This window comes from Branchiostoma lanceolatum, chromosome 3, assembly GCF_035083965.1.
Source record: "Branchiostoma lanceolatum isolate klBraLanc5 chromosome 3, klBraLanc5.hap2, whole genome shotgun sequence".
Lineage (NCBI taxonomy): Eukaryota > Metazoa > Chordata > Leptocardii > Amphioxiformes > Branchiostomatidae > Branchiostoma > Branchiostoma lanceolatum.
In genome coordinates, this window is record NC_089724.1 from 31,863,468 (window position 1) to 31,878,828 (window position 15,361).

General features: G+C 40.1%; 1 protein-coding gene and 1 long non-coding RNA gene across 2 annotated transcripts in view; both read right to left on the minus strand.

The window, feature by feature from the left end:
* Positions 1–1,230: 1,230 nt before the first annotated feature.
* Positions 1,231–15,361, minus strand: part of LOC136431438 (uncharacterized) — a 150,721-nt gene continuing 136,590 nt past the window's right edge. The window contains exon 2 of the long non-coding RNA XR_010755065.1: positions 1,231–1,435. This is a non-coding gene — a long non-coding RNA (uncharacterized lncRNA). The remainder of the gene's footprint in view (positions 1,436–15,361) is intronic.
* Positions 3,582–15,361, minus strand: part of LOC136431433 (serine/threonine-protein kinase haspin-like) — a 53,733-nt gene continuing 41,953 nt past the window's right edge. Inside the window, exons 11-14 of the mRNA XM_066422805.1 lie at positions 14,127–14,200; positions 9,771–10,008; positions 5,059–5,161; positions 3,582–4,338 (exon numbers count right to left, since the gene is read on the minus strand). Coding sequence (XP_066278902.1) covers positions 4,134–4,338; positions 5,059–5,161; positions 9,771–10,008; positions 14,127–14,200 — 620 coding nt within the window. The 3' untranslated portion in view covers positions 3,582–4,133. The remainder of the gene's footprint in view (positions 4,339–5,058; positions 5,162–9,770; positions 10,009–14,126; positions 14,201–15,361) is intronic.

A 15,361-nucleotide genomic window follows, 5' to 3' on the forward strand; every position in this document is an offset into this window, starting at 1 on the left:
CGAACCAAATAAGACTAGTAAGGCCGCCAACTTTACATTAGCCTTAAATTCGACGGACGTTTTAACAACTCGATTGCTATCTTAATCTCGATCGCGATTTAAGAACTCGATTGCGAGGTCGTTAACGACGCCAAATCGCGGTCGAAATCCAAACGAATTCGTGGCAAGGACATCGACACTACTTTTGACACATCGTTGTGCAGCCTTGTTAGCCGGATAACATTCAGCTGACATAAGGATGTGTCATTCGAATGACACGGTCATATTCAGCTGATGTAAGGATGCGTCATTCGAAAGACCCATAGTAATTTTCAGCTATTCGAACGCTGAGTCAATCGAATGACAAAGGGGCAAATTCAACTTTTTGTACGCTGTGTCGTTCGAATGACACGGTACGGATTAGGGTACGGGTTAGGGAACGGTTTAGGGTTAGGCTAATGGGTCGTGGAAGTTAGCTTGTTTTGACCTCAGGGTTCGTAGTACAATTCTTTTTACAAAGTTGCGGATTTCGACGGGAAATGATGTCAATGAACTTTAGAACGTGTTGTAAGGCTAAAACAACCAATTACAATTGGTTTGGGCGAAAAAAAGCAAGTTTCGATTTGTAACGGCAAAATGCGTGGTATGTTCAATACAGCTCGAAAAGGCTTTAAATACACGTTTTAGACGAAACAAACACGGCAGTAACTTTTTTTGAGAAAGATATTTATATACATATACATGTATACAGGTTACACTAGTCATGAAAGACATTGCATGCCATCTAAAACATAAAAGACTGTATTTTGATTACTAAGTACACATGAGTTAAGATACCATTGTTGGATTGCACTCATTTGTGGATATAGCTATAGGTGTTGTAATACCAAAGATGTCCCATCTTTACATTTGTACTGAAGTTAATATTTTTCTTTCAAATACCCTATTCTGGACATTTCCTCCCACTGCCATCTCATATATACTATGATACAGATAAAACTGCAGAAGACCACTCAGGGGACCGAGATAATGTGGACAGGTGGTCACTATAGACATGATTCTTAATTCTTATCTTAATGGGAAACTATCTAAGGCCACAGCAAGTCAATTTTATGGATGACATCCTCTGCAGACTCCAAAACTAATGAGATAGGGTAACAAAAAAACAAGGCGGGCAAAAAAAAACAAGATTCCTATATTTTCAAATTTTGAGATCATAAATCTTATTAAACAAGACTTGAGGCGACAAAATATGATATCATGACCAACAGGTCTTTTATTCCTGTATTCAACCAATGAGGTTTCATATATAATATAAAAACCCCTTGATTCAACAGTAAACATGTCCTTGTAGATGTCTATACATCTCAATAGACTAACTACAACAAATGCAGAAAAAGCTTGTTGTACCATCATCTGAAGCAACTACACTGGGTATTCATATGCAATGAAACACCTTGTGTATACAGCTCATTTAACTAGATTTATATAATGCCCTTGCTAGAACAAATGCAGAAAACAGCTTGTCATACCATCATGGGCAGGAACTAGACTGGGTTTTCATATGCAATGAGACACCCTAGACTGTCAACGTTTACAACATATTTGCCAATTTTGGGCATGTTGACCACCGTCGGAGGGCAATGAAATTTTTTTTAAAACCAGGCAAAAATTGATTAGCGGGGTGATGACATTCATAAAAATTACTTGCTGTGGCCTAAGAGACCACCAACAAGTGGACACATTGTGAAGGTGGTCTTTATGTAGAGATGGTCACTTGTACAGGTACATTTTGACTGCTGTCTCAAAATTCAACATTCATTCATGTGGTTAAAAAGCAGGTATTCAAAACGACACACACTCACACACATGTAATACACATAAGAGGCATTTCTAAATTATACATATATCTGTTTTGCTCATTTTCTTGACTGAACAAGAATGACACAAAGGATGAATACAAGTGCTTTTGAAAAAAGCTGGCATTTTGCCCAGGCTTAAGGGGTGTCCCTGTGGTGTAGTGGCCTGCGCCTTTGTCTCTCACCACATCTGGTTCCAATTACTTGGATCAGAAGGCCCAGGTTCAAGCCCCGGGTAGGACATCTCTGGACAAGAGGCGCATTGAGTCATACCAAAGACTTTATAAAAATGGTACATACTTGTGAAACAGTATGGAAGTTAAACACACTTCACTGCCAGTGGACTAGCCCCCTGCTACAGTGATTGCACAACAGTGTGGCCCAGGGCTATGAAACGGAGATGGGCACCGCCCTATACATCAATAATGGTGTGGGAGGATTTTAACTAACTTTTAACTTTGCCTAGGCTGATGAGTGTGGAATGTTTTCTCCCGTTCCCCTGCTATTGAAGTAAAATCTGCCAAAGAAAGGCTGTTGAGTCTATGAGAAAAAACGTCATTTTGGGAGTGTTTTAATAGAGAAAGGCAGATTGGGGAAAGTTATCTTGAAGTTGCGGCACTTAAGTGCTTTTAACAAAGCTGGTCTTGGCTTACTACTTGTACTTTCTTAAAATTCTCTAAAAATGTACAATAAGTTCATTATTAAAGGTATCAATGTAATTATGTACATAACAAGCAATAAAACATGCAATTTGATAAAGCATCATTGAATCATCAGCACTATGGTAATTAAGTGAAATAGAAGTTCATAACAGCTATGCCTGTGGAAATATTCTATCTAAAATGACTACCAAATGTCAAACAAGTATTCAAATCAATTAACAGCTAGCTCATCTCTGTTATACTCGTTTCCACATTTACGACATTTCTTCCTTATTTAATATTATAAAAAATTCAAAGGCCGAGTTTAGAATCTATGAAGTCCTGTACATAAGACAAAGGCATTGTGCATATTAAATGGATGTTTAAAAAGAAAAAAAGAAAAAGATTACCACACGCGGTCTCGATCCGTTGTCCTTTGGACCCCGCATCACAAGCGAAGTCCTATGACTTAACCGGTTGAGCTAACTTGTAACCAACTATTTTTGAAGATACATTATGCTTTAACCTCACTACATCATGGTATTATTTTTGTCGATTTTTGGTCGTTTTCTTGACAAAATCTGTTTCTTCTTGTGCAATTTTATGGCATAGATGTAATATGGCCATTTTTCAGGATATGGAAGGTCGACAGCAGAATGCAAGCATGGCAATGAAAGCATGGACGCAACGAATTTGATCAAGATCGAATTTGATCAAGATCCAATTGCATTGTTACCTTGCTTGTTGCCTTGACTCATCTTGGCACAATGATCAAATAAATTCTCCTATAAAAGTGTAATGGGTCTTTAGCCTTTTCCAGCAGACAATTGATTTTTCTGAACAGTTGTAGCGGTTACATGCGGTCGCATATTTGTCATGCAAATCAAGCCTGCCTGGATTTTCTTGCTCCTTTGCCATATAAGCCATAGACTAAACAACAAACGTGAAAGGTCTTGCCATATAAGGCAAAGGCTGAACAACAAACATGGAAGGTCTTCATGGTGTGCGACACAGTGTTGAACCAAGTACCATTGAGGGACAGTAATGGCCAATACATTGAGATCAAATCATGTGATGCTCGTTTCTTTTTTTATTGTAAATAAACACAATATATCTATCAATACTATATACATGTACATCGATATCGATAAATGCTACACTACCAAGTAGTATACAGTACTGTAATACGAATTCACATGAATTTCACATTTCGTCTTCCCTTACATCAACAATCTTGTTTATTCTGAAAAATAACAGCGGTAAACAATAAAATATGATGCCAAATATTCACATTAAAATTTACTCAGTACTGATTATTACCAATTTTTTGAAGACTTGAAAAGTTGACATTCCTAAAAAATTGGAAACTTAACTTCTGTCAATCATATCTCTATTATCACTTTATGTTAGTGAACTTTTCTTGATGAGTACAGATAGAAAATGATTAAAAAATCCTTCTACTTTCAGGTAGCTTCATAAAATGTTTTGCAATATGTTGATGTGATACTTGATTAATTGAAGTAAAAAGTACCTGCTTGTAGACAATATTACCAGTGCTTCAATGCAACAGTAAGTCATTTGCACTTGTACACAAAATCATGACTGGTTTACATCATGAAAAACTGGCATAACAAAATACAGTATTCAAAGTTTGTTACTTGTCCTTAAAAAGTGTACAGTCTTTCAGTACCTGGGCAACAGTTCTGCAGTCCAAGACTTGTTTGAGGAAGGTTTGAAACTTTTGCTGCCACGCCCTCTGACTTTTCTTGTTGGCTTTGTACTTCTTGTTGAGAAGTTTGTCGGCCAGGTAGTGGAGCCACAGGACATTTGTGTAGGGACAGTGTCTCTTCCAGTTATCTCTGTTGGATAGGGAATGGAGAAAGAATAGTGTATGAGATACAAAGTTATAGTCTATATGTCAATATGCAATGTGCAATAACACCACAAATAAGTTTTGATACACGGCAACTTTTCAACCTTACCCATAAACTTGAATTTTGTGATGATTACAGAGAATAATGCCTTTTAAGAATGTCCACCCAAAACTCAAATCATTGTGATTATTACTCCACAGGCGATGTCTTGCTAAAAATCAGTAGGTAAGAAGCAAGAAGAGCCCTCAAGTCAACTAGCACTCCACTGGTTGAAGCTTCATTGTTCATGAGGTTTTTCACTCTCTCAACAAATATTACTGATTTTCAAAAAGTGTCGCCTGCAAAGTAATGACCACAATGATTAAACTTTTGGGTGGTCATTCCTGAAAGGTTTCATGCTTAATAATCATGTCTTGAAATTTGAGCTGTGCTCATTGTTTCTGGGTGAGGCCTAGAACTTATTGAATGCCAGTCGTGTCAACACCTTCTTGGTTAATGTTCACACCCAGCAATGATGCCATTCTCCAACGAAGAGCCTTGCCCGTAGCCTCACAATATACCTTCCAGGGAGGCTCTACTAAATCGGGCTTAGGTTTCCACTTTTAAGGGCTAATGGCCCCTAACTAGCAGTCAGCTAATCAGAGAGTCGCCTAAATTCTTAGGGGAATGCATAATTCTTATCAGCCTTTTTCCTACCCAACATACCGATTTTCCTTTTTCATTGCGCGGTAGATGTCGAACTGGTAGTCTCCCTTCCCGTCAAACAAAGTTGGGTCTGCTGACAAGTCACAGTACAGCGGCTGGCCATCTACAGGGAAAGAGAAGCATGGATTATTGCCTTGTTTTTACAGTTGACTTTTAAAAGTAGCCTTGATATATAAATAAAATAAGACAAGAGACAGCAGTATGATGGTAGCAAGCACGTTCAGAAGAAATTTCACATGGTTTGCACTTTGAGATCTACAACACAGGGACTAGCTGAAATCTTGCATTTTCAAACCCTCTAAAACCTCATTTCCCCAATCTAGAGAAGCAAATTTACACTATTAGTTATCTTCGCCGAGTACTATAGTACTCGGGGTAGATTATGTTTTCGGTTGAGCCAGCTGTTTGGTGGGTCTGTATGTATGTCAAGAGCATAACTCAAGAAACCTTTGATGAATCTTTATGATTTTTGGTAGGTGTGTAGTGGCTGTGCAAAGGAAGGTCAAGTTCAAAAATGGCTCACCATGCGTTTTTCAACAGTACTGCAGCGGACTTTTAATTTTTGTGCGTTTGTATGTGGGCAAAAAAAGTGACGGAAACGTTGATGGATCTTCATGATTTTTTGCAGGTGTGTAGATGTTGTAGAAACGGAGGTCAAGTTCAAAAATGGTTCTCCTGGCATTTTCCGTTGGTACTGCAGCGGGCTTTGTGTGGATGTGCATTTTCTTGTGGACAACATAACTCAAGAAGCTGTTGATGGATCTGTTTGATATTTAGTGGATGGGTAGGGTTTACGGAAAGGAAGGTCAAGTTTGATAATGGGCCTTCTGGCGAGTACTTAAGGTACTGCAGCGGAGCTTCGAAATTTAGTGGCATATTTTCTGAAAGTGCTATGGTCATGATATTTGTGTGGTAGATAGTTCACGCCACAAGAAGTAAGTTCTGTAAGACTGGGCCCCCTAGCGGCTTGTTTAGAACTGCAGTGGGTGTTTTTGTTTTGACCTTCGGACATGAATAACTTTAGAAGGGGTCGACAGATCGTCGTGAAGTTTGGTATGTAGTGAGCTCAGATGGTGCTTTGCACAATCGATGTATAATTATAGAAAACAGGGGCTAATCTGCATAATTAGTAAGGATAGTTTGTAAATCCAAGTACATTTCACAATGGGCCGTGTGACAGTGTTTTGCCGCTAACAGGTCAACAGAGGGCCTTGCCTAGAAGTATAAATAAATGAATTGGGCACATAAATAAACAGTTGGGACAGTCTCACTACACTCCAAGCAGATGTGTGGTTCCGGTTGGATTTTAATGTGTTCAGTTAAGCCATTTGTGTCCAACACATGGTTAGAGACATAACGGAAAGGGGACAAAATAGAAAGCCTGACAAAAGCACCTAAGAACATGTCAAAAACCAGCACTCCTCTGCTAAGAGGGTACACTGCACCAAAACTGCACCACTGCTAGGTATTACCTAGCACCGTATGAACAAGTCACATGAATGTCTTGCAAAATGTGTATGATATGGAGTAAAGATTTATTTTATTCATATATGTTGACTGTACCATCTAATCATAACTTTCAATATTTTTGATGACCAGTTATAACATATATCAGCACACTATACACATGTACCACCAAATGATTTTTATCCCTATCTAGACTGGCCTCATTCTCCCCAAATCGTAACTTTCAAACGGTATGGTGTATGATCAAATTTGCTGGGGGTGATAAGCATGTAAATATTAATCACTCTCCTTAATAAGCCTTGATTATTTGGCGAAGATAATGTGTTCGTGGAACTCTAGTTCATGTGTGAATTGTGATGAATTTGGCAAATTACTGGGGAAAAATTGGAAAACAAGTTTGAGTGAGTTGTTAATAGGTCACACCAAAGAGTATATGTTTGTACTGCACAACTGGGTTTCTGGATCTCTAGTACTTCATTGTAACGTTTGAGGTGATGAACAACACCACTTGACTTTTCTCCACCATAACTTGTTAGTCTTTAGGCCATACTGATTTAATTATTTGGATGACATCCACTGGGCTCTGCAAAATGTATGTAAGCATGCGCAAAAAAAGACCCCCCAAAAAAAGTTGCGTTCATTATCAAATGGAAGTAGTAAGAAAGGTTTAACAAATGACTGAACTCACAGAACATGGTATACCAAGCTATAACTTCTTCTTTATCTTTATTCTTTGTTCTACCTCAAGGCTGGAAATTCATTTTGAGTAAGGAGAAATCTCAACAATATCAGCATGTTTTACAACAGGAAAATATGCATTGTATGCCGTTAGCATACATTTTCCTTTTTTTCGCTTCAATTTACTGCATATATTTGCTCATCTTGCAACTTCTGTACAGTTTTACAATATGGTCACAAACTTTTATTTTTAAACGGACAATAATTGATGCGTGCACGGTAGGGGTGGATACCGGTTCGGCTGGACCGGTTTGGACCGGAAAAACATGCAAGAACCGGGTCAAAAAAACCGAAAGTCGTGAACCGGTTTTTTGGACCCGGAAGTCGGAACAAAGTAGAATATTTAGACATCTCCTCAGTTCTGGCCACAGAAGGGGAAAAATAGCCTTGAATCAAACTAAATTAGCCTGAAATAAGTCCATATTCACCTCTTTCTATAACTGTTGGTTCAGTTTTAGGTCGATACTGAAATGTGCTACGAAAAAAACAACATTAAAAGTTACCACACAGCCACGAGGTTGGTGCCGAGGTGCCGAGTATTAGTGCCCATAAACTCGCGTAAATTTTCACTCCAAACGTAAGAATCAGCACTCAAACAAATTAAATACAGTCAAACCTGCCCAAGGCGACCACCCAGCGGACCGAGCAAAAACGGTCGCGATGGACAGGTGGTCGCCATGAAGAGGATTCCACTCACATGTTTCCAGGGCGAGGTTTTCAAATACAGTACGTAAATGGATGGAAAATTATGTGAATTTAGACAGCAAGACCCCCACCAGGTTCAATTCTCATTGACAGAAAGATTCTACAAAAATTACGTTTTCCGTTATCGTTGTAAATTGTATATCGCTAAACGTTAACGTTACATCGTGTACAAATTTTCGTCATAATTTTGACTACAACACAATGGTCGCCTCGATGATCTCGCAGCGATCTCCCGCGTACACACACACACGCACATCATCGAAGTTTTAAGGCCTAAGACAAATCCCTAGAAAACACCTGCTGGCCCCAGCCTTTTTTAGGACGCCGGCCGCTGGATAAAAGGGTCAAAATGTTTTCGATCTGACAACTAAAGATGAAAACGGAACGGTGTGATTTCGTCGCGCCGCGCCGCCTAGCTCTGTGCGACCGCATCGAAAGGTGTGAGTCAGTGCAGCAGAACGCACAGCGTCCAATAAAGGTTTGTGAGATTCATGAAAATAAAAATATAATGAGAATATTAATTTTCATCAATAACTCGTGTTTTAGAAAGGTCAGCGGTACGCCAAATCCGGGCCGCGCCAAAATGCCCAAATCCAAGATGGCGTCGGGACCAAGGAACAACATTTCTCGCCCGATGTTTTGCCCGCCGCGAAGTCATTTTTGCGCGGAATTTAGTAAGACACAGACATATTTTTATTGAAAATACAAGAAATAGATAGTAATTTCTGTGAAATCTGACTTTTTGACGCCATGCACTACGTATTCGTTTTGAAAATTGAGTTTAAACCGAACTGAGTTTGCGGTAAACTATAAGATTACGATAGGCACAACAACATCACAAACATTTCTCTTTACAATGTTTATAGGGGGAACGTTTTATTAAAACACTTCATGTAGGAATCGGTGCTATAGCACTGCTATTCCATATATTTTTGTCCTTATTTTGTCCTTTAAAGTCTCGTAAACATTTCCGTGAAATCCGACAGCAAAATGATCCGATGTCACCACACGCTTGAAAATTAGGCGGCCGCCATGGGCAGGGATTGTGCTCTGTGCGGTCCCAATTCGTGGCGGTCGCGGTCGCGTTGGACGGGTGGTCGCCTTGGGCAGGCAGCTTAATGCTTGTGCCTATGGGGACAATTTTCGGGACCGAGAAAAAGCGGTCGCCATGGCCAGGTGGTCGCGTTGAAAAGGTGGTCGCCTAGGCAGGTTTGACTGTATGGGGCAAACAACATCTTTTCTTTCTTGTACAAGTGTATTCAGTCCATTTTTACGAGTTTGGGACGCATTAACCTCCTTGATTGAACCGAGAAATCCTCTAGCGCTAGTAGCGGCGGCCATCTTGCTTTTCTAGTAAGTGGTACCTTCAAGTCGCAAGAGTGCAATTATCAGCCTGCTCACTAGAGGGAGCTGCTAGGAGTTAACTATCAAGATCTGTTTTCTCAAGGTGGTTTTCTTCATTAGTTTTATCAAATTTATTTCGAACTCTGGATATTTTATTTAAGGCAATTAATTATGTTTTGATGAAATAAAAAGTGTTGTAAGTCTGCTTGTTAGTTACTGACAGAAAGGAATTGAAAGTAAGTGCAACATTCAAATACACATTGGTTTGATATTACCGAGTATTACTAAGATATCAACTTCAGGTTTAGGTTCAGGTCCGGACCTGAACCTAAACCTCTGGACCTGAACCTGGACTCGAACCTGATCGAGCCGAACCGGTATCCACCCCTAGTGCACGGATGTCATCAATATGATTAAGTCAGTGAGGCCTTACTTGTAATGAAAGCACACCAACTCACCCTTCTGCATCCTGGACAGTGTAAAGTCGATAATGCTCACATCCAGTCCACTTGTGGCAACACACACTTCCTCTCCGTTCAGATGGTGGGTGGAGCTCGGCTCCCGGGAGTCCATTCTCTTCACCAGCACATTTCCCCAGTGGAGGTCGCGATGTTCAAACTGTAGAGCTGCCTCAGCAACAGCCAGGGTGACACAGATCTGGTGCAGAATGGCCTTGGCTTGGCTTAAACTATGCAACTACAGGACAGAAAACATTTTGTTTTAAACTCAACACAAAATATTCCTAGCACTGAATGGACGAGTAGCTAGGCTAGCGGACAGTGTCCTGGTGCTCAAACCAGAGGCAGCGGCACGAAATTTAGAATGGGGGGGCAAGATAATTTGAGATGAAAGGTCAGTTAGACGAGCTACGAAGGCGCGACAAAACTAGGGGGGGGAACTAGTGGTATGCTCCCCCGGGAAATTTTGAAATCTAGACCCTCTGAAATGCTATTTCCTGCATTCTGAGGGGCAAAGTTTGCTGGAAGAGTAAGCTATAACTCTATAACTCTATTTGTAAAAAAAATGCAGAAGGGTTTCAGCTTGATTTTGGGGGAACGACGCCCTACCGACATATTTTTTCGCCTGAGGCCAACATGCTCCCACAGGAAAATTTAAACTTCTTGACCCATTGAAACGCTATTTCCTGAATTCTGAGGGGCAAATTTTGATCTCTATATGTGAAAAAAAATACAGAATTAAGGGTTTCAGCTTGAGTTTTGGGGGACGACCATCCAGACATACGATTTTTCCGCCGGAGCGCGACATTGAAAACTTTACAATTTTTGACCTATTGAAACGCTGTTTCCGGAATTTTGAGGGGCAAATTTTGCTGACAAAGTAAGCTAAAAAGGTTAATGACATCTCTATATGTGAAGAAATACAGACAGGTTTCAGCTTGAGTTTTGGGGTGCAATGCCCTCGAGCCGTCTCGACATCTTTTCCGCCGGCGGAACGTTTTCCTCCGGGAAAATTTTGAAATCTTGACGCCCTGAAATGCCTTCTCCTGAATTTTGAGAGGCAAATTTTGCTGATAGATTGAACAAATACAGAAGGGTTTCAGCATAAGCTTTGGGGAGGCACGTTGTCGCGACATATACGCTGGCGGCACAACAATCTGGGAGTGTGCTAAGGTACGTCAGAGAAAATTTTGAAATCTTGACCCGCTGAAACGCTATTTCCTGCATTTTGAGAGGCAAATTGTGCTGGTAGAGTAAGCTAAGTTAAGAAAATCTCTGTTAGTGAAAAAATGCACAAGGGTTTCAGCTTGATTTTTTGGGGGGGCGACGCCCCTCCAACATATTTTTTGGGGGGGCAGCCTCTCTGGTGGGATTTGTTCTTAAGTCTGGTGTTGTTCCGGCAGACAGCATGCTCTCTGAGGAAGAGTTGATTGTAAGGGAACACGTTGTCTAAAATATCATTATTCATCTATCTTTCAACGTATGCTGATAGAGTTTAAGAATTGAATGGCAAAATTTAAGTATTGCAGTAGTATTGGTGTTACCTTATTACTGTGAAATTTTGCATCTATAATCATTCGACAATAGGTTTCCAAAGAATCTTTCTCCCTGCACACAGAATAGACTCTCCCAAGCAGGCCGTCTTTGTAAGAAATATTGCAACACAGATCTACGTCCTTTTTTGGTGTTTTCCTCCAGAATCTTCGTGATTTTGTCGATAAATCCATCCTCTATAAATATAACACTACCTTTCAGTTAACAATCTACTGTTACCATGGGAAAAGGTAAGCATATTGCTTGTTTGATTGATAGATGAAACCCTTTGTGGCTCTTTCTTTGCATTGTGCCGATTGGGGCTAATTTGGCGTAGATAAAGTTTTTGCTCATTGCGTCCGCCTTTTGACCACTGTTGTTTGCTGATCGTTTGTAACGTTTGCTGGCCCTTTTTGTGCAGCAATTACAGTTGAGTTGTGCTTCATAATCCTCTGGACTGGAGGCCCGATGTCCACTCAGATCGGGCAGGCTGACTGTTCTTGGGCCGCCGAAGGAAATTGCTACGCGTAGTGACCCGGTGCTAGTCTGGGCTCCCACGCCACAGTGACTTCCTGCCTTGTCGGTGGTCCCAGCCCAATCCAAAACATGCTTTGGTAGGATTAGCGGCTCATTACAGGGGGCAAATGACCCATATATTAATTTCGAAACTTGAAGCAAACCAATTTATATTTATCTCCATGAAAAATGGAGATATAGTTTTGGGTGTGTCTGTCTGTCTGTCTGTTTGTTTGTCTGTCTGTTTGTGTTTCCACACCATTCCAGTCAGCATAACTCAAGAGCCTCTTGATGGATTACAATGATATTTGGTATGTGGGCAGGTGTTGTGAAGCCGAAATTCAAGGTCGATTTTGGGCCTCCTGGTATGTGACCTTGGTACTGCAGCAGAGCTTCAATTTTTGTATCTTTTGACCTGGACGTGCTGTGGTCTTGATTTTTGGGTGGCAGATAGCTTGTGATGTAATAAAGAAGTGGTGTAGGTTTGGGCCCCCTAGCAGCTTCCTCTGGAACTGCAGGGGCGTTTTTGTGAAAATCTTCTTAGGAGAATAACTGAACAAAGGAACAACGGATTTCCATGATATTTAGTATGCAGGTAGCAGCTTGGCAGGGAGCTTAGATAGAGATATACACAATGAAGTGCAATTTATGCTAATTGGGACTTAATTTGCATAGCTAATGAGGAAAATCTATATTTGCAGTGTTTTCCATTATAAGACTCAAATACATGTAACGTATGTAGTTTATGGAAAGTGGATCATCAACAGATACCAATTATGCAAACAAATTCCTAATTTGCATAATAAATGCAAAACACCCTATCTCATCTAAATTGGAAAATTATAGGACTGTCAATATGATACTTAGTATGCAGGTAGCTTAGACAGAGATATATATAATGAAGTGAAAATTATGCTAATTGTGTCTTAATTTGCATAGCTAATGAGGAAATTCTATATTTGCAGTGTTTTCCATTATCAGTCTCAAATACATGTAACATATGTAGTTTATGGAAAGTAGAGCATCAACAGATATCAATTATGCAAATAAATTCCTAATTTGCATAAAAAATGCAAAGACACCATAATTCATCTAATTGGAAAATTATAGGACTGTCAATATTGCAACATGTGTAAGTTAGATAAAGGTGTTTATGGCCAAGCATATATTATGAAAATGTGTAAATCATTTGCATGAATAGAATTGTTCATGGAGATATGAGGTCATGGAACTCTTGTTAAAATTTGTTTCAAAAAATGATCTTTTGACAGTCACTTTTGAAATGATTACCAATCTTAAAAACATTTTCTAAAACATGGTACTCTCATATTTACTTTTTTTCAACATTTGTAAATATCTATAACAATTATGATTATGCAACAATAATTTAAATATATTACAAATATCATTAAAAAACCTGTGTGGTGACATGGAATGGACTCTAACACTGCAGTAAGACTTATTAGGGTTCGCGGAAAAGGCAGGCTAGCGAGCCAGTCCAGGCTACCCTGCCAGACTACCCTTTCTGGACCTCAAGGCTATGCATGGGGATTTGTCACATAGAATTTCTAAAAGGAAAAACTGGGTCAATAGCAATCCCAGCTGAGGGTGAGTTGGACGGAAGGCAACAGCTTATCATATTGCTGTGGGGTGGGGGTGGGGGTGCTGAAAGAAAAGCCAATACTGAGTCATTTTAAACAAATTCCAAGTATACAATAGAATACTAGTATACCGGTCAAATGTTAAGATTGAAAGGGAGGGGTACAATGGCAGGACCTTTGTTTGCGAAAACATCAAATTCAAAACAGATGTCTCACACTTACAATTTTGAGTGTGCATGCATATATGGGTTTGTGTATTTCTCTGTGGGTTAGCATGTGTGAATGTGTTTTTACAATGTATAGTGTTGTTTGTGCTGTTATTTTCTTCCATTGCTCCCCCACCCCATCCCTCAGCAATTATAATAACTATCTGTTGCCTTCCTTAATATCCACCCACAGCTGGTATTGCCACTGACACAGATCTCCTCTAGGAAATCCCATTACAGGCCAAACCCCCATGCATACCCCTGGGGGCCCAGAAAGGGGAACAGACTAAGTCTGGTAGGGTTGCCTGGCCTGGCAGGCTAGCCTCACGCAGCCTTTTCCGCGAACCAGGACTTATTATAGTGTCAACTGTTTGCTGTCACTTACGTCACTCTATAGTTCACCTTAGGCATAATGTACATGTATGTATACTGTTACTGTATGGATAGAAACATTACAGTAACGGTACTTTGTAAGAATGATCACAACAAACAATACATACCTCGAAGCGTTCCAGATCACAGCCACCATCTGCAAACTCCAGCACAACAAACAGCTGGGAGTCTGGAAACATGTCTGGAAGAAAACAAATAGAAACAAGATTAGCAATGAAAAAAAAATACATTGCCATGGCGATGGTAGTTGTTGTTGTTTTCATTTTGACTGTACCTACTTAGGGCACTGATACTGAGATAGCTGGTGCTGTTCATACGGGATTTCCAACGAAAAGGGCTGATGAGTACCTGTTCTGTTGGACAAATACACACACAGACACAGCACACGCAATGCAACAGCATCCTTTGCACACTTATAGCTCATGCCCCATAGACATTAGGAAGGTGAATAGGCACGATGTTACTACATGTATACGTAGTAGCTTAGGAATGCCAGGAACTTCTTGCTGACTAACAGCCCAAACGGGGACACACCTATGTTCCGAACGCCCTATGTTCCGAACGCCCTATGTTCCGAACGGGTACACAAAAAGGCTTGCTGGACGGATTGCAGCGCTATTTGCTGTTTATCTAAATGAGGCCCGTGAACTTCAAAAAGTGATTAGGACACATTGGGACATAGAGTACAGGGCTCGAAATTCATCTTTGGGAATAGGTGCACCCAACTCAAAAAATTGGGTGCACAGAAAGAATTTTGGGTGCACCAGATAAAATAAAGTTGAATGTTCTTCAGAACATAATAACAAAGTTTAACGCTGCTGCCTTTCTTAAGAACTTCAATCTGTAATTCTATAGCTAACTTCAAAATTTCAAACAAATAATACATTAAATAAAGTACAGCAAAAAGTTATCATGCTGTTTTTTATACTTACATTTCAAGAATATTCTGTATACTGGTGTACAATAGTACCTTAACCCTATAGGCTACAAAAATATATAGGTGCACCAGTGCACCCAGAGGCAAAAATTAGGTGTACAGCTCCAATTTTGGGTGCACTGGGTGCACATGCACCCACTATTTCGAGCCCTGGAGTACCTAATGCAAGTATAAAATTCAAGTTTTCAAGTTATATTTCTCAAGTTCACGGGCCTCATTTAGATGAAGAGCAAATAGCGCTGCAATCCGTCCAGCAAGCCTTTATGAGTCCCCTTTCCTACCCGCTCTTGAAGGGTTAGACGCCCCGTGGCTCGTTTATCAAATCCGGCCCATACAATTTGACGCTTGCATCTATGTCCAAGAGTGTCCTAATCACTTTTTGAAGTTCAGGGGCCTAATTTAGAT